The sequence below is a fragment of the Pteropus medius genome, unplaced genomic scaffold, assembly GCF_902729225.1.
Source record: "Pteropus medius unplaced genomic scaffold, Ma_sr-lr_union100, whole genome shotgun sequence".
Lineage (NCBI taxonomy): Eukaryota > Metazoa > Chordata > Mammalia > Chiroptera > Pteropodidae > Pteropus > Pteropus medius.
Genome location: NW_024352787.1, coordinates 9,469,289 through 9,489,508, shown reverse-complemented (window position 1 = coordinate 9,489,508; position 20,220 = coordinate 9,469,289). Strand labels below are relative to the sequence as shown.

General features: G+C 33.1%; 1 protein-coding gene, 1 long non-coding RNA gene and 1 pseudogene across 3 annotated transcripts in view; 1 reads left to right on the top strand and 2 right to left on the bottom strand.

The window, feature by feature from the left end:
• LOC120591527 (uncharacterized) overlaps positions 1-4,738 on the bottom strand; it is a 42,912-nt gene extending 38,174 nt beyond the window's left edge. Inside the window, exon 1 of the long non-coding RNA XR_005649909.1 lies at positions 4,619-4,738. This is a non-coding gene — a long non-coding RNA (uncharacterized LOC120591527). The remainder of the gene's footprint in view (positions 1-4,618) is intronic.
• The window catches only part of RSBN1L (round spermatid basic protein 1 like), a 65,302-nt gene extending 52,436 nt beyond the window's left edge, over positions 1-12,866 (top strand). For both annotated transcript variants that reach the window (XM_039849008.1, XM_039849007.1), the window contains 4 exons: positions 1,273-1,415; positions 4,584-4,751; positions 8,630-8,738; positions 8,913-12,866. In XM_039849008.1, the coding sequence (XP_039704942.1) occupies positions 1,273-1,415; positions 4,584-4,751; positions 8,630-8,738; positions 8,913-9,551 (1,059 nt within the window). In that variant the 3' untranslated portion in view covers positions 9,552-12,866. The remainder of the gene's footprint in view (positions 1-1,272; positions 1,416-4,583; positions 4,752-8,629; positions 8,739-8,912) is intronic.
• On the bottom strand, positions 382-500 carry LOC120592001 (uncharacterized; annotated as a pseudogene).
• Positions 12,867-20,220: the final 7,354 nt, after the last annotated feature.

Sequence of the window (20,220 nt, the reverse complement as noted above, 5' to 3'; positions counted from 1 at the left end):
AAATGATTTCTAGATAGGTTTCTTAATTTTTTTCTATAGTCTCTGAATTTCAGAAAACATTTATTTCTTGTGGGCTGCTCGGGCTGCCCCATTGAGAGAGAAATCTCTGAGCTATGTAGTTAGGTTAATTAATTAGTAATTCAAAGGTCAGAATGCAGCAAGATCAGTTTGTCACTAGTATTTACCACTTAATCTGTTGAGTTTTATTTTTTTACTTCTGCTTGTTTGGTTTTCTAATCTCTGCGTGTATCTTTTTCTTCCTTTTTTATCCCATTCCATTCCCCTTTCATTTCTTTTTTTATTCTTTTATTTGTTTGTTTGTTTGTTTATTATTTATTTATTATTTATTTACTTACTTACTTATTTATTTATTTATTTTAATGCCTACAGCAGCTGGTATTCCTAGGTGGTCTCCCATCCAAGTACTAACCAGGCCTGACCCTGCTTAGCCTCTGAGGTCAGACGAGATCGGGCACATTCAGGGTGGCATGGCCGTATCTTTTTTTATTCTTTTAAACTTTTTTTTCCTTTTCTGTTTCTCCTAACTAGTGACATCATGGAATTTGGTTGCATTTATTTTGAATGGTATTTAAAAAATACCCTTAATTCAAATATTTATGTTTCAGATTTTAATTATAAAAGCAAATGAGCTAAATTAAATACATTTTTTCTGGAGAAATTTGATAATTTTCCTCTTTTTGAAAAGGGAATATGGGATGAATGCTTTTTAAAAATACCATTCTCTTAATTCCATGGACCCTTAGTCATTTCTCTTTTCAAGGAATTATTCTCTGCTTTTAGACCAGCAGTCTCTTCAAGCAACTACTAAACAGAAATAAATTTTGGTTTTGGTTTGGTTTTCCTTTTTTATTAGATTTTCATTATAACTAATCAAAGAGGTATCTTTTTTTTCTAGGTAGCCATTTCTTTAAACTTAATTGATTATTTTTGTAGATTCTCATGGAGAACACTTGCTTATTTTACCAACTTATTAATATCTTGTATTTGGTAGAAGGAGGAATAACAAGTAATGAATATAGTGAATCATATCTGTGGCAGGGTTGGGGGAGGTAATCATTCAAGAATAATTGAAATAGAGTTTTTTGATGGAGAATGTGTGAATATATAGGCATATATTCAATACAGGTATATATTTCAAATGTATAAGTATAAAGATATAGATAAAAGATTGTCAAGGGGTAGTATTCTTTAATGTATATTTAAAGATACATTTTGAATATAATTGATTTCTATATAATTATTTGCCTCCAGTGTACACTGCCATGGGGGACACTATCTAGTCTAAAATTAGAGAATCGAAAAGATAGTGATGATGGACCCATCATGTGGGTACGCCCAGGAGAACAAATGATCCCTGTGGCTGATATGCCAAAGTCACCTTTCAAAAGAAAAAGGTATGTTGGATACACATTTTTCTTGTGGAGGATGGGTGTTTGTATGTTGGGTTATGTGTGTGTGGAAAATTAGTGGAAGAGGGGGAAAGTTTAGATCATAATTGGAATACAAATTCAAAAATGGCTACACATGCTGATAAAATTTTTGAAAAAACATCAAATATGAATAAGACACAAAAAGTGTAGGCAAATAGCAACAAAGTGTAATTAGGAATGGAAAAAATGTCATTCACAACAGAGATGTTATAAACTGATATAATTTAATAAGAAATATTCAGAACCCATATTAAGGAAACTGAAACATAGAGGATATAAAATAAGATCTAAATAAATGAAAAACCAATCCTACAATGTTCTGGATTAGATAAAAATGATAGTCCTTTGAAACTCAGCATTTCAATTAGACTCACACTTCTAGCACTGGATAAAATGATTTTGAAGTTCATACGGAAGAATAAATAAAGCTGGCAACTAGCCAAGAAAATTGTGAAAAAGAAGATAAGTGAAGGGGACCTTGTTTTATTAGTAAAAATTATTATAAAGCTCAAAAAGATCATTAGAATAGGATGGAGTACACGAATAGATCTAAGTATATTGGGAACTTAATATATGAGAGGAAAAGGAAGATTTATTTAATGAATAATGCTGGCATAATTGGCAGTCCATCTGAAAGAAAACAAAGCCATAGCCCCTATCTCACACAAGAAGTAAGTTGGAGATTTAATAAGAGAAAAAAATTAAAATATTAGAATAAAATTTTTAAGTCTAGGAGAGACCTTCCTCAGCAATATAAAAAATGTCATTAGTATGTGAGAGAAAAGACAACAAAGTTCAAAACTATGAAAGTCTTAACTAAAACATTAGTAGCATGTGACGGACTAAAGACAAAGAGCACTCCCAAATTGACAAAAAAAGGTAAAACAACCCAGTATAAAAACAGGCCTAAGGTAGTCAGATATATATTAAAATAGGTGGTTTTATTTTTACTTATTACACTGACAAAAATTCTTAATAGAGCAGTAATATTACAGGCTGTTAGGTATGTGAGAAAACAGGTCATTTATATATTGTTGGTAGAAAGGTAAGCTGCTGTAATTATTTTGTGAAAGTAATCCAGCAATAGCTTGTAAAGTTTTAACATATATATTCTTTGATTTAAACCCTACTTTTGGAATCTGTCCCCAAAATAAAAGTGCTAAAGGCACTAAATAGATAAGAATGTTAATTGCAGCATTATTTGTAGTGAGAAAAAAGTTTAAAATGGTCTGAATGCCCATTAACAGGGGGATGGTTGACTACATTTTAATACATTTCTATTTAAGAATACAGTGAAATAGTTAAAATAAATGAATCATATATGTTTGTGGATCTGGAAGGATATCCATGACACTTGAAAGAGCAAAATGTAAAGTAATATGTCCACTATGATTCTTTTTTTATGAGAATAAATGAAAAACATGTGCATAATGTGTATGTGAGCACAGAGAAAAGTGAAATGATGTACACTAGGTTAACATTAGTGAGGAGATGGAGTGGATAATCCTGGGGGAGTTGATACCTTTTCTTAGATACTTAAAGATAGTTTTACTGGGCCCACTGATTATTAAAAAAGAAAACAAACAGGAAAAAATGGTCCTTGAGTAAACTGTAGGTTGCATGAGGGCGGGGACTATGTTGTGCTTATTACTAGTGTGTCTCCAGCGCCTAAACGGAGTGCCTAGTGCTTAATAAATTTTAATTGGTTGAATAAAAAATTTTTAAGTGAATTTATAGGTTGGTAATAAATGGTAAAATTGGTATATTTTTCAGTGGTTCTTAACTAGGATTTATAAATCATTTTGAGAATCTGAAAGCCTCTCCCCCAGAACAAAGCAGATATATACAAACTTTTATATGAAATTTAAGGGAGTTCAGCAGCCCCGTAAAGATTTGCCTACACCTCAGGAATTACAATCCATGGGATACTTTCACATCACTTTATAGTCTGACCAAACTAATAACAACACTACCTCAGGCACTATGCCAAGTGCTTTATATAAGAAGCTTGAAAGCCTCTTAGCTTTCCACAGAAAGCAACATCATCATCTAGCTTTCTGACACCTGTAAAAACTTAATCACAAAGAGCAAAAAAGTATATTATAACATTGTGTGTTTTTGTAAGTGTGTAATGAAACTGTAATGCTGGAGTGCACAAAGAACAATAAATAGTAGAGACTGAAGGTGGGAAATTAGAGAATTTATTAAGAAGAGTGGTTAGGGGATAGACTAGGATGAGAAGAGAAAATTATGGGGCAGTCTGGACTTGGCTTTGGAAATAACAGAAAAACCATACTGGAAGATGAATAAGATTATGCCTCCCAATCAAAGAAATTCTTCTCACCCTTTTCCCCTTCTACAGCAAAATTGGAGAGGGTTTTTGCCATGAGTGAGGCTAAGTATTCAGCAGCTTCTGTATGCATATGGATTCTAGACGGTGAGCTGTGGAGGAGAGGGCCAGTGGGAGATGACTGTCCTCTAAGAGGGAGCTAAGGTTTAACTTTGTACCTCCAATAAACCATGCATGTTTTGTAGAAGCACTTATGCCTGGTGTTTTCTTGCTATTTATTTTATCTTCCTCTCACTAGAGTATAAACTCCCACAAGAGTAGGGAACTTGTCTGTCTTACTACTGTCTTTTCACTAGGTATATAGTAGGTGGTCTATAAATATTAAATTAATGCATTTTTTTAGAGTTACCTGTTCGTTCCAGATATATACCTTGTGTTAGCTAGGTGACCTGATTGGGGGTATCAGGTAAAGATTTTGGGTACAGGGAACCCTGGGTAAACCACAACCACCCATAATTTAGTTTCTTATCCAAGTAAATATTGCTTTAAGCCTGCCACTTTTATGAAGGATGTGTTAAGAAAAGGAGTGGATTATATATGTATTCTTGTTTGTACTTATTCATTTTAAAAATAAAATTGATTTGAAAGCAGGTGATTTAAAATTTCCTTCAATCTGAATTATGTGATTACTAAATACTTGATGGCAGTTAAGCCTTAATACAAATATTTGAGGGCAATTAAACCTTACTATATAAGCCTCTCTCTTACCCCTGCCCTCTCCTTGCTCTCCCTCCCTCCTCTCTAAAATATATATAAAATACAAATGTAATTTTTTAAAACAGAACTACCAATGAAATAAAAAACCTGCAGTACCTACCTCGGACTAGTGAGCCACGCGAGATGCTCTTTGAAGACAGGACCAGAGCTCATGCCGATCACATAGGACAAGGTTTTGAACGACAGACGACAGCTGCTGTTGGAGTGTTGAAGGCTGTGCACTGTGGAGAGTGGTATATATTAACTTGCTATTTTAATGAAAGGTTTTCTCTGAAATTTTTCTTGGGAAGTTGCTCAGTAATTCTTACTGTGGGTAAAAAAGTTTCATTGTTCCCTGTATTTGGATATTGTAATTTGGATATTGTAACTGCACTAAAGAGTTTCAGTTGCTAAAATCTAGTTTTCATCTTTTGGGTTTGACTGAAATAATTCATTTTCTAAGTGACTAGAGGTGACAATAATTGTCTTATCTAAGGTAAAAGAAAAACTAAGATTCACTTGGTGCTTACTGTATGCCCATTTACAGATGTTCGTTTAATTTTCTCATCTACTTTTAGGTTCATATACATCACACAAGGAAACTGAGGCTCAGGGTTGTTAGAGAACATTATCATAATTATATAGTTAATAATTGGTAGAGCTGAGTTTAATTTCAGATCTTGTGTTTTTTCTTTATACTGTTCTACCTGGCTGTTCTCTGTGTATGATTTGTATCCAAGTATATAAAGAACTCTTACAAGACTAAGAAAACAAACAGTCCAGTTAAAATTGGGCAAAATATTTAAACAGGCATTTTACAAAGGATACACAAATGGCCAATAAGCACATTAAAATTTGTTCAGAATAATTGTATCATAAGGGAAATGGCAAATTAAAACCACTATGAAATAGCACTACCTACCCACTAAAATTGCTAATAATTTTTTAAAAGACCATACCAATAGCTAGTGAAGATAGGGATTAACCAGAACTTTTATACAGTGCTCTGGAAATTGTAGAAAAGTTTGGCAGTTTCTTATGAAATTAAACATAACTTACCCTAAGGTCCTGTAATTCCATAACTCCATTTCTGTTCCTGGGCTTAAAAACTTCTCTTGATTATTCTGTATTTTCATATATATCACATCTGTATATATGGTTATATACATATATGACAATATGGAATAACTAAGAAAAATATGTGTGTATATCTGAAATATACATGGTTTTATACATGATTATATATGGTATATGATATAATACAGGTGATAATATTTATGATAACACTAAATAGTACTGGATTCAGTTTGCTAATATTGTTAATGATTTTTGTGTTTAATGTCTTGCCAGAATTTATTAATTTTATTGTTTTTTTAAAATGAATCAGCCATTTCATTTATTTTTTTCCCTATTTTTTTGTTTTCTATTTTATTATTTCTGCTCTTTATTTGTTCTTTTAAGGAAAGAATTTACTTTTTCTAGCTTATATTAGAAGCTTAGATTATTGATTTGAGAACTTTTGTCTTTTCTGATATTATATTTAAAACTAAATTTTTAAGCACTCTGTTAGGTATATTCCACAAATGTTGATACTGTGTTTTCATTATTACGCAGTTCAGAACTTTTCTAATTTTTTGTTTGGTGTCTTTTTTTTCTCCAGTCACAGAATATTGAGAAGACCGTTGTTTACTTTTCATTATTTGAGAATTTTTTTCCAGATTTTCTTTTGATTTGATTTCTAATTTAATTTCCTTGTAGTCAAAGAATATACTCTGTTATTTCTCTTTCTTAATTTCCTGGGGTTTGTTTTGTGGACTATCTTGATGAATGTTCTTTGTGTACTTAAAAGAATTCTTTCGTTGGGGGGATATAGTGCTTTCTTAATGCCAGTTAAGTCACCTTTATTGATAGTATGGTACAAGGCTTCTGTAGTCTTACTGATTTGTGTCTGTTTACTAACCTCTAACTGTAACATTGGATTTGTTTCTCCTTTCAGTTTTGCTAGTCATTTTTTTTCTTCATGGATTTTTCCTTGGTAACAGCTTTATTGAGATATAATTCACATGACATACAATTCACCCATTTAAAGGTTGTATAATTCGGTGGTTTCTAGTATATTTACAGAGTTGTGCAACTATCAGCACAACTATAGAATATTTTCATCACCTTGAAAAGAGATACACTTTGATATGGATTGGACTTTTTAGCTATTACTCCCCAATTCTATATCTTCCAGCTCTTGGTAACCATTAATCTACTTCCTGTATCTCTATATTTGTCTATTTTAGATATCTTATATAAATGGAATGATATGATTTTTTTTGTGATTAGCTCCTTTCATTTAGCATAATGTTTTAATGTTGTTCATATATTTTGAATTTCTGTTAATAGGTGACTACACATTTTATGACTACACATTTTAGAATTATTATTTCTTCTTGATAAATTGACCTCTTTATCATTATAAAATACTCTTTTTATCCTTGGTGTTCCTTGTCCTGAAATCTACTTTGTCTGATGTTAATATAGCTGGTCTACTTTCTTACGATTAGTGTTTGTATGTTATATATTTTTCCATTCTCTGGCTTTTCACTTGTGTGTCTATATTATTGTTTCATGTGGACACCATATATCTTCCAATTCCAGTGATAATCTGTCTTTTAACTAGAGTATTTAGACCATTTACATATAATGTAACTGTCAGTAAATTTGGATTTAAATTTACCATCTTTTTCCCGTTTGCCTCTTGTTTTTTTTTTGTTCCTTTTCCCCTTGTCTTTTTTAGCATTCCATTATACCTCTACTATTTGCTTATTAATAGTTGGTCTGAAGTTATCACGGTCTCCCTTCAAATAATATTATACTTCTTTGTGTGATGTGTAAAAACCTTTCAAGCATGACCCTCCCCCCAATTCTGGCCTTGGTGCTAATTATTGTCATACATTTTACTTTATATATGCTATAAATGCCCCCAGTATGCTACTTTTGCTATAAGGAATTATTTCTAAAGAGATTTTAAAAATGATAATAAAGTACCTTTCATATTTCCTATTGTGTTCTACAGTTCTTTGAATATATCTACATTTTCATCTAAGTATCATTTTCCTTCAGTCTGAAGATGTTCCTTTAGCCTTTTTTGTTGTGCCGGTCTTTTGGCACAACAAAAAGCTGATTTTCTCAGCTTTTGTTTGTCTGAACATGTTTATTTCATATTTTTGTAAGGTATTTTTGGTGGATATAGAATTCTAGATTGACTTTTTCTTCCATTTTTTTTAAAAGATGGTCTGTTCTCTCCTGGCTTGCATTATCTCTGATGAGATAATCATTCTTATTCTTCTTTCTCCGTATATTAATATAATGCATGAGTTTTAGGTTTTTCTCTATCACTGGTTTTTAAAAAATTGGTTACAATTTGCCTTGGTATGTTTTTTTTTTCTTTTTCTTTTTTGTATTTAGTTGTTTGTAATTTCATTCCAAAATACATTTTAGAGCATCTGTAAAAATATATGTTCCTAATTAACTGAAGAATCAGAGAGTTTTTAGGATTGTATTTAAAGACAAGCAAATAGAGTGGTAACAGTTTTTATTTTAGTACTTTTTTATTAACTCCAGCAAATAGAGTGGTAATAGTTTATTTTATCAGTACTTTTTAAATGAATGTCTCTTAGTTTATTAAGAATTATTTAAGGGAGTTAGGTACCATTGCTGTTACATATATCTTTATTGAAAGAAAGTATTCCCTTCCCCCATATTTAACTCTAATTTTTATGTAGTATTTTCAGCTTTAGCACTTATTAATTTGTTGAAGTAGTGACCTTAACTTTAAGACAGAACACTTCATTTCTTTTTGATTTGCGTAATTTACCAATTCAAATCATTTTTAACTTTTCAAAATATGTTTGCCACATAGCTATAATAAAATGAGGTGAGTTGTTTTTATCTGTTTAGGTCAAAACTCATGGCATTACCCCTTTGTTTAAATATTTAAAGTGGTCTTCTAATTACAATTTAACTTTATTTCTAAGACAGTACTTTGGTTTTGACTGTAAAGTATTTTTTTGCTTTGACTTTAATAGAACAACACAATGAGATATTAATGGCAGATTTTTCCTTATCTCATATTATTTTTTAGGCCTAATCAACCCCGAATAACCAAAGATGTGATTTGTTTTCATGCTGAAGATTTTTTAGAAGTAGTTCAACGAATGCAGTTAGATTTACATGAACCTCCACTATCCCAGGTATATTTAATTTAATTTAATTTATTTTTTTCTGATTACATCTTTATTTATTTTTAAATTAAGTTTATTAGGGTAACATTGGTTAATACCAGGTATATTTTAAACCATTAATTGTCTTCAGTTTAATTTTTATTTTGGAAAAGACTTATTGGTATTCCTTGTTTCCTTTTTTAGTGTGTCCAGTGGGTTGATGATGCAAAACTTAATCAACTGAGGAGAGAAGGCATTCGCTATGCCAGGATTCAGCTGTATGATAATGACATTTATTTTATTCCACGGAATGTTGTTCATCAGTTCAAGACAGTTTCAGCTGTATGCAGTTTAGCATGGCATGTTCGGCTCAAGTTATATCACTCAGAGGAGGACACTGCTCAGAATACAGCTACTCATGAAACAGGCACATCACGAGATTCCATATCATCAGTTCTTGGACCTCATACTGACATGATTTGTGCTGTAAGCAAAACCTCCTTGGAGTCTGTTTTTTCAGACAAATTTCAATCTAAATATGAAGTACAGCAGATTAAACATGAACCTATTGCATCTGTAATAATCAATGAAGAACCTGTGAATGTTTATGTTCCTGAAAAGACTAGAGCACCGAATAATATGGATGGCAAGAATGTTAAAGCAAAATTGGATCATGTTCAATTTACAGAATTTGAGATCGATGTGGACTCCAAATTTGAAAATAGCAACAAAGATTTAAAGGAAGAATTGTGTCCTGGAAGTCTCAGAAGTCTAGTTGATACCAGGCAACATAGTTCAGCACATTCAAATCAAGATAGAAAAGATGATGACATTTTGTGCTAAATTTGTACATACCATCTAAAATCCTTAAAAAATACACACACACACAAAACAATGTAATAAAGATTTATGAATTCTGAAAGCAAGCCAAGGACTTGCTCCTAAGTCTGTTACAAAATATAGTTTGTGTAGCTTTGTAACATTCCTCAGTGCCTGTCCATAACTGTGAAGTATCAAAGCACTTAAGGCCAGATGCACTGTAAACATCGCAGGTTTAAACAATTGGAGTCTTTCAAAAGTCACTAGAGTTGGAGTTGTAGGTTTTAGAATAGAGCTGACATTAACATGTATATATATATGTATGTGTGTGTGTACATATATACATATATGTGCGCACACACACACACACACAGACATATATATTTTGTAATATGAGCCAGAATTCTTTTTTGACAATTTAAGGCTTTTCCATAGAGCTTATTTATACCAATTTTTTTTTTCATTATAAATGTGTCAGCACTGTAGTGTAAATAGCTTTAAATTTTTTTTAGTGTGATTTATACTGAAATGTGAGCCACTTAATAAAGGTTCATAATAAATATGTTTTTTGTTGGGTCTGTAAAAGACAAACTGACAATTCAGTTAAATCATTTGATCTATTATGTGTCTGCTGGTATATCCATTTAGAGTGGTAAAGGAGTGCAAATGTATATATTCAAATCTAGTGAATATTTAAATTCCCCACATTGTGCAAGCATTTTTAAAACCAAGATTCAGTTATGAAAGCATATATTTATATGTGTGTGTATGTATGGGAATATATATGTATATCATATTTTATATAACTTCTTAAATTGCTGAATAAGATGAATATGTGAAGTTTCCTAGCCCTGTTCCCTGGAATACATTTTAAAATATTTATATTCAACATTAAGAAAGCTGTTTAGGTAATAGAAGTAATTTTGTAAAGTTGGGAGGAACAAGATCTGTTAGTGATATCTAACCCTTCTAATTATGAAGTTTTGTGGCCAGATTACCAGGCCCTAACATAAATTTTCTTTATAGTGTACAGAATGATAGGTTGAGATTTTCTTACTAATAGGCACCTATGCTATACTTAATAGTAGCTGACTTTAGTTACAGAAAATTTAATTGTGAGCAGTTAAAATGTTTTTACATTTTTCTTGCAGAACAGGAGGAAAATATGGCAAATATAAAATCTTAAAATAAGGGCAATGACTCAGCTGCCGTATAAAGAGATATTTCTAACAGAATAAGATGTGTTACCTCTTTTTTCTAAGGACCCCTCTCCCTACCCTAGCAAGGTAAATAACTTAGAGTATAGTCGACCCATGAACAACGTGAGTTTGAACTGCACAGGTCAATTGAAAAAATCCCTGAGCGGACCTGTGCATGCAGTTCAAACCCTTGTTCAAGGGTCAACTGTACTTGTTCAAAAGAAGCTCTAGAAAGTAAGATTGGAGTTGGAAACAGGATTGCCAGTGCCTAGTAAAGATGATTAAAACAAATCTGTTCAATGATGGACTTCACTATTTCAGACTGCTTCTACTACTATAATTAAAAGTCAAACAAATGTCTTTAATGTATGCTTTTGATATAAGGAACTCTGCTCATTGCAAATCTGTTTTATTTGTCTTTGATATTTTTCTGGGCTTATACTTTGATGACTTTCAACTGATGACTGTGCTGCCGTTTGGGCTAGAGTTGCTATTCCTATTTCAGTAGTTTCTGCTTCAGCCTCATTTGTGGTACCCATAAAACTTATTTTTCTGGTTAGGGAGAAGCCACTTAGAAAGAGGCATTTCACCAGAAAAAAATTGTAGCAGTGATAACATTTCTAGCCCCAGTTTAAAAGAGTAGACAAATATTTTAGGAAATCTCGATGGTTTGTAGGAAATCAGTATATTTGCAGCATAGGAATTTTCATGGGATAAGGAAGGTATAAATCATAATAATGTAAATAGGGTCTTTGTTTTATATGTTACCATCTTATCCTACTCACCACTTTAATCTTCTCTTTTTAACTAAATTTATGTATTTGCATCTACCATTTTGAGAGACACAATTCATATCCAGTATTGAGAAATAGAAGAGGATGTTTTTCTTTTTTAATTGAAGGGTGATATATTTAACAAGATTTGTTTTAGTTCTGATTTCCAGTAGCATACACATAGATAGATGATACTATAATAAAATATTTTTAGGGTATCCCTCCAAAATATATAAGCCTTAAACTTTTAAAGATATATCTAAAACAATAGTGGTTGCTTTTAGGTATAGTTTCCTGTATAACCTATAGTCATACTTTTCCCTCTTGAAAATTTGTTTTGTACAATGCATACATCCTTCTGGAGGTGAAATATAAATCAGTAGGTTTAGATTTCCAGATACAGCCTTGTCACCTTGAATAATGCTTATGTTCTTTGTCTTACGGGTTGTAATTTAAAAATCCTCTTCAGAGGTAATCTGAGAACTTGTTAACTACCTTTGGTACACACAAATTTCTATTTCGATACTGCATTATATTAATGGTTTCCTGGTTAGTACATTCCAGTTCTTTATCTGAACACAAGTTTTTTGCTGTTATTTCGTTACTTGGACCAGAACAATAAAACACTTGAGATATAGTTTCTATATGATCTTATACTATATAGAATAGTAGTTATGTAAATTATTAAATTGATACACAGACCTTTACAAAAAACTAAGGTACCTCAGTGGTGTCTGCTTACAGTGCTTTTTTTTTTTTTTTTTTAATTTTGTTCCTATCCTTGGAGCTATCTAAGTAATAAATATTCCATACTCAGGTTAGCTGGTTAGCTAGCAAAATTAAGCATTTGTGATAATTAGTTGAAAACTTTTCAAAAGCCATATTCATTATCTTCCTTGTCACTTAAGGCTGTTGACCTTAAATAAAGATTAGGTTGATCTAGCACAACACTGTGTGTGTGTTAGCACACATGCACATGTGTGTATAAGAGTATTGGAAATATTTATGTTTGTTTCCACATATATTCATTTTTAATCCATTCTGTAACTGGTGGGGAAAGGGGTCTTGGAGGGTAGGAAAGATTTTATTTTTGGGTTAAGTCTTCAAGGTATTTCATTAGTGTTCCAGAGTGTAAAATTATTTTTTTCTCAAACACATATGGCAGATAAGATCATTTTTGTAAATAATAGATTAGCACTATTTTCATAAATTTGCATTCAGTTATTTTTTGGACAAGTTCATTGTCATGTAAAGCAAATCTAAAAATTCATTTTACATTTAGCAAAGGTGCAAGATTTGTTTTTGAAATTTGAGAGGAATTTTCCTTGTCTTCCACCTTTCAATAAATACTAAAATTGATAACCATAGTCTTTTTACCTTTGTTTTGTAATTATTTTCTTACATTTAACATCTTTTCATCTCGTCGTCTTAAAAAGTTCTTGTTTCTCTCTTTAACAGAAGCCATAAGGTCTTGAAAGTGATTCCAATCAGAAAATCTTTGTTTTTTTCTCTTAACTATCAAAAGTTGACATGGCAACAGAGAATATTGAGGATTACCTTAAACAAGATGGCTAAACTAGTTAGGTATGGGTGCCTGGATGGCACAGTAAGTCACCTCCCTTCCTTCTAGATATGAGTATTTCTATCTTAGGAGGAGAGGACAAAAGTCCCATTGTCTTCGGAATTCTTTTATGTTGGTGAAAAGTGACATGAAGGATTTTACGTTTTTAGAGTAGTAGAATAGCTCTTCACCTGATGTAACTACAATATGTAAACAGAATTTTACTGGTTTTAGAATGCATTGTCTTGTTTCATGAGCTATGTTTGATCTGTTTGGCAGTGACAGTATACCTCAGAAAGAAAATTAAGAGGGTGACTCAGGAAAGGTATAAATTCCTTTTTTCTGTCCTGGCTTTTTTGTTCAGTTCTTCCTATAAACCCACTGCATATTGAAAATGGAAGTGACCGCTTTTTACAATGTCAAGTACAAGGAGCTTACATAAAGCAGAGATTTCTTGCTCTTTTCAACAGCACAGAGCTTTTTTATAATTTAATTTTTTTAAAACACTTTATCATGCCATAAATTCATAGGGAATGGGTTCCTGCAGCTCAGGCCCTTTTCCATTGGTTCTCACAAAGTGTGCTTCTCCGGGTGGAGCAGGCTGGCACTTCAGTTGAACCCAGGTACTTTTTGGCTTCCTTTTATTTGATCATTTTCCTTCACACGTTTCAAGAAGCTATCCTGGCTCTTAGAGTACTTAATAGGCTCAATATGTACACTAATTTTCTTGGCAAGAATCTTAACCTTTGTTTACAACAATGCCAGACGTGCTGGGTAACACTGTAGACTTCCAGTTTTGCCATGGAAACATTTGTGGGGCATTCCTTTTTGAAATTCCCTTGATGTCTGTAATATGCATGTGGCCAAAGGAACAACTCCATGTTATCTAAAAGACCTAGAGAACTTGGAGCAGGTGCCTCTTCCTTTCTGTTGGTCATTTTGGAGAATTACTGAAAGATGGTGGTTCTGGCTAAAAGGCAATATCTTTCCCTTTTAAGTTTACAGACATTGTATATCATATCTAAGTGGGAGAGCGGGGAAAAGAGAGGAAACCGGCTTGCATTTTAGCTTATCTTCCTCTCCAGGACTTCAGACCCAGTCAGGGAATGTAAATGAACTTAATAAAATATGAGCAAACAATATATATAAGTAGAAATTAAAAGTGAAATTTGCTAGTATGCTTTATTACTATTTTTTGCCTTTTGACATGCACTATTGAAATACGAGACCTTCTATACTTTGAAATTTAGAATTTATGCATCCATGATTTTAAAATGTTAAGTGCTTACACTTTCCTGTAAAGTGCATTGGTGTTGAACTACTGAACACGAAGTATGCAGACTCAGAACCAAGGCAATATAGTTGCAAATATTTTGAGTAATACAGGGTTTAAAATTTTTTAAAATTTGTGGTGACATTGGTTAATGAAATCCAATAACTTTCAGCTGTACACTTTAACAGTAAGGCATATATACTTACACTGTGTGTTCACCTCCCATAGCTAGATTTTGTTCTGTCACCACATATTTGGCCCCCTATACTCCATCTACCTCCTCCGTCCGGTAACCACTACTCTTTTGTTCATGTCCATGAGTCTCCGGTAACCACTACTCTTTTGTCCGTGTCCATGAGTCTCTGTTTGTTTGTCCTCCTGTTCATTTGTTGATTTTAGGTTTATATCCCATTTATGCGATATTGTGATTTTCAACTTTTTCTGTCTGACTTATTTTGCTTAGCATGATTACCTCTAGGTCTATTTGTGTTGTTGCAAATGGCAATACTGCATCTCTTCTTATGGCTGAGTAATGTTCTGTTGTATATATGTACCACAGCTTCTTTAGCTAATCATCTATCATAGGACACTTCAGTTGCTTCCATGTCCTGGCCACTGTGAATAATGTTGCTATGAACATCAGTATGCAAATATCTTTTCGGATATAAGTTTTCAAGTCTTTGGGGTAAATACTCAGTAGGGGGATTGCTGGATCATATGGTAGATCAACTCTCAGATTTTTGAGGAATCTCCATACTGTTTTCCATAGTGGCTGTACCAATTTTATGTCCCACCAGCAGTGTATGACGGTTCCTTTTTCTTCGCATCCTCTCCAACATTTGTTATTACTTGTCCTGTTGAGTATAGCTATTCTAACAAGTTTGAGAAGGTATCTCAATGTGGTTTTGATTTGCACTTCCCTAATAGCTAGCGATGTTGAGCATTTTTTCAAATATTTGTTGGTCATTTGTATGTCCTCTAGGGAGAAGCGTCTGTTCAGGTCCTCTGCCCATTTTTTGATTGCAGCGTTTTTTTGTTGTTATTGAGTTGTATGAGTTCTTTGTATATTTTGGATATTGGGCCCTTATTGGAGGCATTGCTTACAAATATATTTTCCCATTTGGATGGTTGACTCTTTACCTTGTTGATGGTTTCTTTTGCTGAGCAGAAGCTTTTTAGTTTGATTTAGTCTCATTCATTTATTTTAGCTTTTACTTCTCTTGTGTTTAAGGTCAAATTCATAAAATCCTCTTTAAGTCCAAGGTCCTTGAGCTTAGTTCTTGTTTTCTTCTATGCATTTTATTGTTTCCTTCTATGCATTTTATTGTTTCGGGTCTTATATTCAGGTCCTTAATCCTTTTTGAGTTACTTTTGGTGTGTGGTGATAGACAACAGTCGAGTTTCATCCTTTTGCAGGTGGCTTTCCAGTTTATCCAGCACCATTTACTGAAGAGGCTTTCCTTTCTCCACTGTATGTTTTAGGCTCTTTTGTTGAAAACTATTTGCCCATATAAACATGAGTTTATTTTTGGACTTTCGATTCTGTTCCACTGGTCTGTATGTTTGTTTTTCTGCCGGTACCATGCCGGTTTGATTATTGTCGCTTTATAGTATAGTTTGAAGTCGGGCAGAGTGATGCCTCCAGCCTCGTTCTGTTTTGTCAATTTGGGGTCTTTTGTGCTTCCATGCAAATCTGATGATTTTTTGTTCTATTTCTTTAAAAAATGCTGATGGGATTTTGATGGGGATTGCACTGAATCTGTATAATGTTTTAAGTAATACGGTCATTTTAACTATGTCAGTTCTTCCAATCCAAGAACACGAAATATCTTTCTATTTCTTTGTATCTTCTTCGATTTCTTTTAATAGAGTCTTATTATTTTCGTTATATAGGTCCTTCACGTTTTGTTAGATTTATTCCTACATATTTTATTCTTTTTGTTGCAAATGCAAAAGGAATTATTTTTTCCACTTCCTTTTCTGACACTTCATTTTTAGGGTATAGGAACACTATGGATTTTTGAACGTTGATTTTTTATCCAGAAACTTTACTGTATTTGCTTATTGTTTCTATTAGTGTCATTGTGGAGTCTTTAGGGTTTTCTATCGAGAGAATCATGTCATCTGCAAATAGTGACAGTTTGACTTCTTTGTTTCCTATTTGGATGCCTTTTATATCTTTCTCTTTTCTGATTGCATTTGCTAGGACCTCCAATGTTATATTGAATAACAGTGGTGAGAGTGGACAGCCTTGCCTTGTTCTTGATCTTAGAAGATTTTTAGTTTTTCGCCATTAAGTATAATGTTAGCTGAGGGCTTGTCATATATGGCCTTTATTATGTTAAGGTACTTTCCTTCTATACCAATTTTGTTAAGTGTTTTGATCATAAATGGATGCTGTATCTTGTCGAAGGCTTTTTCTGCACCTATCGATATGATCATTTGATTCTTATTTTTTAACTTGTTTATGTGGTGTATGTATCACATTAATTGATTTGCATACATTGAAACATCTTGTGTCCCTGAGAGGAATCCCACTTGATCGTGGTGTATAATCTTTTTAAAATGTTGCTGTATTCAGTTCTCTAGTATCTATTTAAGTTTTTTGCATCTGTGTTCATGAGAGCTATAGTTCTGTAGTTCTCTTTTTATGATACCAACTTTTGGTATCAGAGTAATATTGGCCTCATAAAACGAGTTGGGAAGTATTGCCTCCTCTTCAATTTTTTGGAAGAGTTTAAGGAGAATAAGTATTAAATATTTTTGAATGTTTGGTAGAATTCACTGGTGAAGCCATCTGGTCCTGGATTTTTACTTTTGGGTAAGTTTTTAATGATTGTTTCAATTTCCATACAGCTGATCAGTCTAATTAGATTTTCCAGTTCTTCTTGATTCAGTCTAGGTAGGTTGTATATTCCTAAGTACTGGTCCATTTCTTCTAGGTTATTGAATTTGGTGTTATATACTTTTTCATAGTATTCTTTATGATCCTTTGTATTTTTGCGGTTTGTCATAATTTCTCCTCTTTCATCCCTGATTTTATTTGTGTCCTTTCTCTTTTTTCTTTAGTAAGTCTAGCCAGGGGTTTGTGAATTTTATTAACCTTCTCAAAGAACCAGCTCTTTGTTGCATTTATTTTATATATTGCTTTTTTTTGTTTTCAATTCCATTTATTTCTGCTCTAATTTTGATTATTTCTTTCCTTCTGCTGACTTTAGGCTTCATTTATTCTTTTCTAGTTTTTTTTTTTTTTTATGATGAAGCATCAGGTTGTTTATTTGGGCTCGTTCTTGTTTTTGGAGATAGGCAAGTAATGATATGACCTTTCCTCTTATGACTGCTTTTGCCATTTCCCAAAAGTTTTGATATGTTGTTCTATTATAATCATTCGTTTCTTTGTATCTCTTGATCTCTTTTTATTTGTTCCCTGACCCAGTCATTCTTCAGTTGCATGTTGTTTAATCTCCATGTATTTGTGGTTCTTCTCATTTTAGTTTTACAGTTAATCTCCAGCTTCAAAGCATTATGATCAGAGACTATGGCTGATATGATTTCAACCCTCTTATATTTGTTGAGGCTGTCTCTGTGTTCCAGTATGTGTTCAATCCTTGAGAATGTTCCACATGCACTAGAGAAGAATGTATAGGCAGCTGTTTTGGGATAAAAGGCTCTGTAAATGTCCATTATGTCAAGTTGGTCTAATGTGTCATTTAAGGATGTTATTTCCTTATTGATTTTCTGTTTGGCTGATCTGTCTATATTCAACATGGATTATTTAGGTCCCTTACTACAATAGTGTTTTGGTCTGTTAATAATTGCTTTATATATTTTGGGGCTCCCTGATTGGGAGCATAGTTATTAATAAGTGTTATGTCTTCTTGGTGCATGATTCCCTTTATCATTATGAAGTGTCTCTCAGTATCTTTACCTTTTTTATTTTGAAGTCTATTTCATCTGATATTAGTACCTCTGCTCCTGCTTTCCTCAGAATGCCATTTGTTTGAAATATCATTTTCCACTCTTCACTTGAATATATATTTGTCTTTGGAACTGAGATGTGTCTCCTGGAGGCAGCATATGGTTGGGTTTTGTTTTTTGATCCATTCTGCCACTCTTTGCCTTTTTATTGTTGAGTTTAGTCTATTTACATTTAGGATGATTATTGAAATATGAAGTCTTCTTATAGCCTTTTTATCTTTTGCTTTCTGGTAGCTCGGTGTTTCCATTGCTTCCTTGTCCTTGTGTTTCTGTTTTCTTTATTTTGGTTATCTTTTGTGGGTTTTGCCTCTGGTTCTTCTTGTTTTATGTCATATACTTAAGTTCTGAGTCTTTTGTGTGTGGTTACCACTATGAATATGTAAAGGACGGACACACACACATACAGTCGTCCATTTTCTTCTGCATGTGCCTTATCTCCATTCCCCTTTGCGAATCTGGGTCTTTGAATCCTTCCCTTTTCAGTCATTGATGTCTCAATTTGTCGCTATGTATGCTGAACATTCATTACTGTCCATCTATATCAATTGTCTTCTTATTGTTTAAGCTTTTAATGCCCTGTTCTTAGTAAGGGTTGCACTCCTCTGCTTCTATTTGCCTGACAGTCACCTTACTCCTAATTATGTATATATTTTTTGTCATTTTGTTTTAGGTGACCTGACCCCCTTCGGTATTTCCTGTAGTGCAGTCCTTGTAGTGGAGAATTCCCTCAATTTTTGTATGTCTGGAAAGGTCTTTCTCCTTCATATCTAAAGGAGAGCTTAGCTGGATACATTATTCTTGGCTGGTAGTTCCTTTCACTTAATAATTTGAATATTTGATTCCACTCCTTTTCTGGCTTGTAAGGTTTGTGCTGAAAAGTCCAACGATAATCTAATGGGTTTTCCTTTATAGGTTACCATCTTCCTCTTCCTGGCTGCCCTGAGAATTGTCTTTGTTGATGATTTTTGATAATTTTAATACAATGTGTCTTGGTGAAAGCCTTTTTGGGTTGATATAATTGGGTGTTCTGTTGACTTCTTGAATTCCCAGCTTCAGCTCATTCCTTAGATTTGAGAAATTTTCAACTATTTGTCTTAAAATGCTTTCTAGTCCCTGCTCCTTTTCCTTCCCTTTGAGAATGCCCATTATTATGTTTCCTCTCCGGATGGTATCAGCTAGTTCTTGGATTTCTTTTATTATTTTTCATTCTTCAGTTTCTCTCTTCTTCCGGTTTATTTCTAGATTTTCTGTCTTCGATGTCACTGATCTTTTCCTCCATTTGGTCAATTCTATTTCCCAAGCTTGCTGTTTCATTTTTCATCTCTTGCAGCGTGTTCTTTATCTTCAAAAGTTCTATTCTCTTCTTTTTGAGAGTTTCAGTGTCCTTGCTAAAGAACTCATTCTGCTCATCTAGTTTTTTCAATTCCTGAAATTGTTGATATGAATTGTTTCGGATCTGAGTTTTTTCAGAAGTGCCATCTTGAATTCTCTGTCATTTAAGTCACATATTCCTATGTCTGTAAGCTTATTTTCTGGAGATTTTTCTCTTTCTTTCTGAGATGCCTTGTCACCTTGGTTGTTCATAGTGTTTAATGGCCTATTTCTCCACCTGAGCATTAATGGAAGTGTATTTGCTTTTCTTTCAGAAAGATATTATATAAAGTTCTCTTCTTTATCCTATTACAAAGAAAGCGTTTTTCTTTTGTTTTCCAGTAGGTGGTGTGTAAGCCTCTTGGATCTGTGCTTTATATAAAGTCTTAATAATGCCTTTTTTCCCTTATATTCAGTCACGCTTGGTACTCTCAGTCTCAGTCCCTGTCAGTGTTAGCGACAGTTTTAGTAATGTTTGCTCAGATTCCCCTGGGGATCCGCGGTGTTCGGTCTCGGAGGATATGGGGGGGGGAGGGGC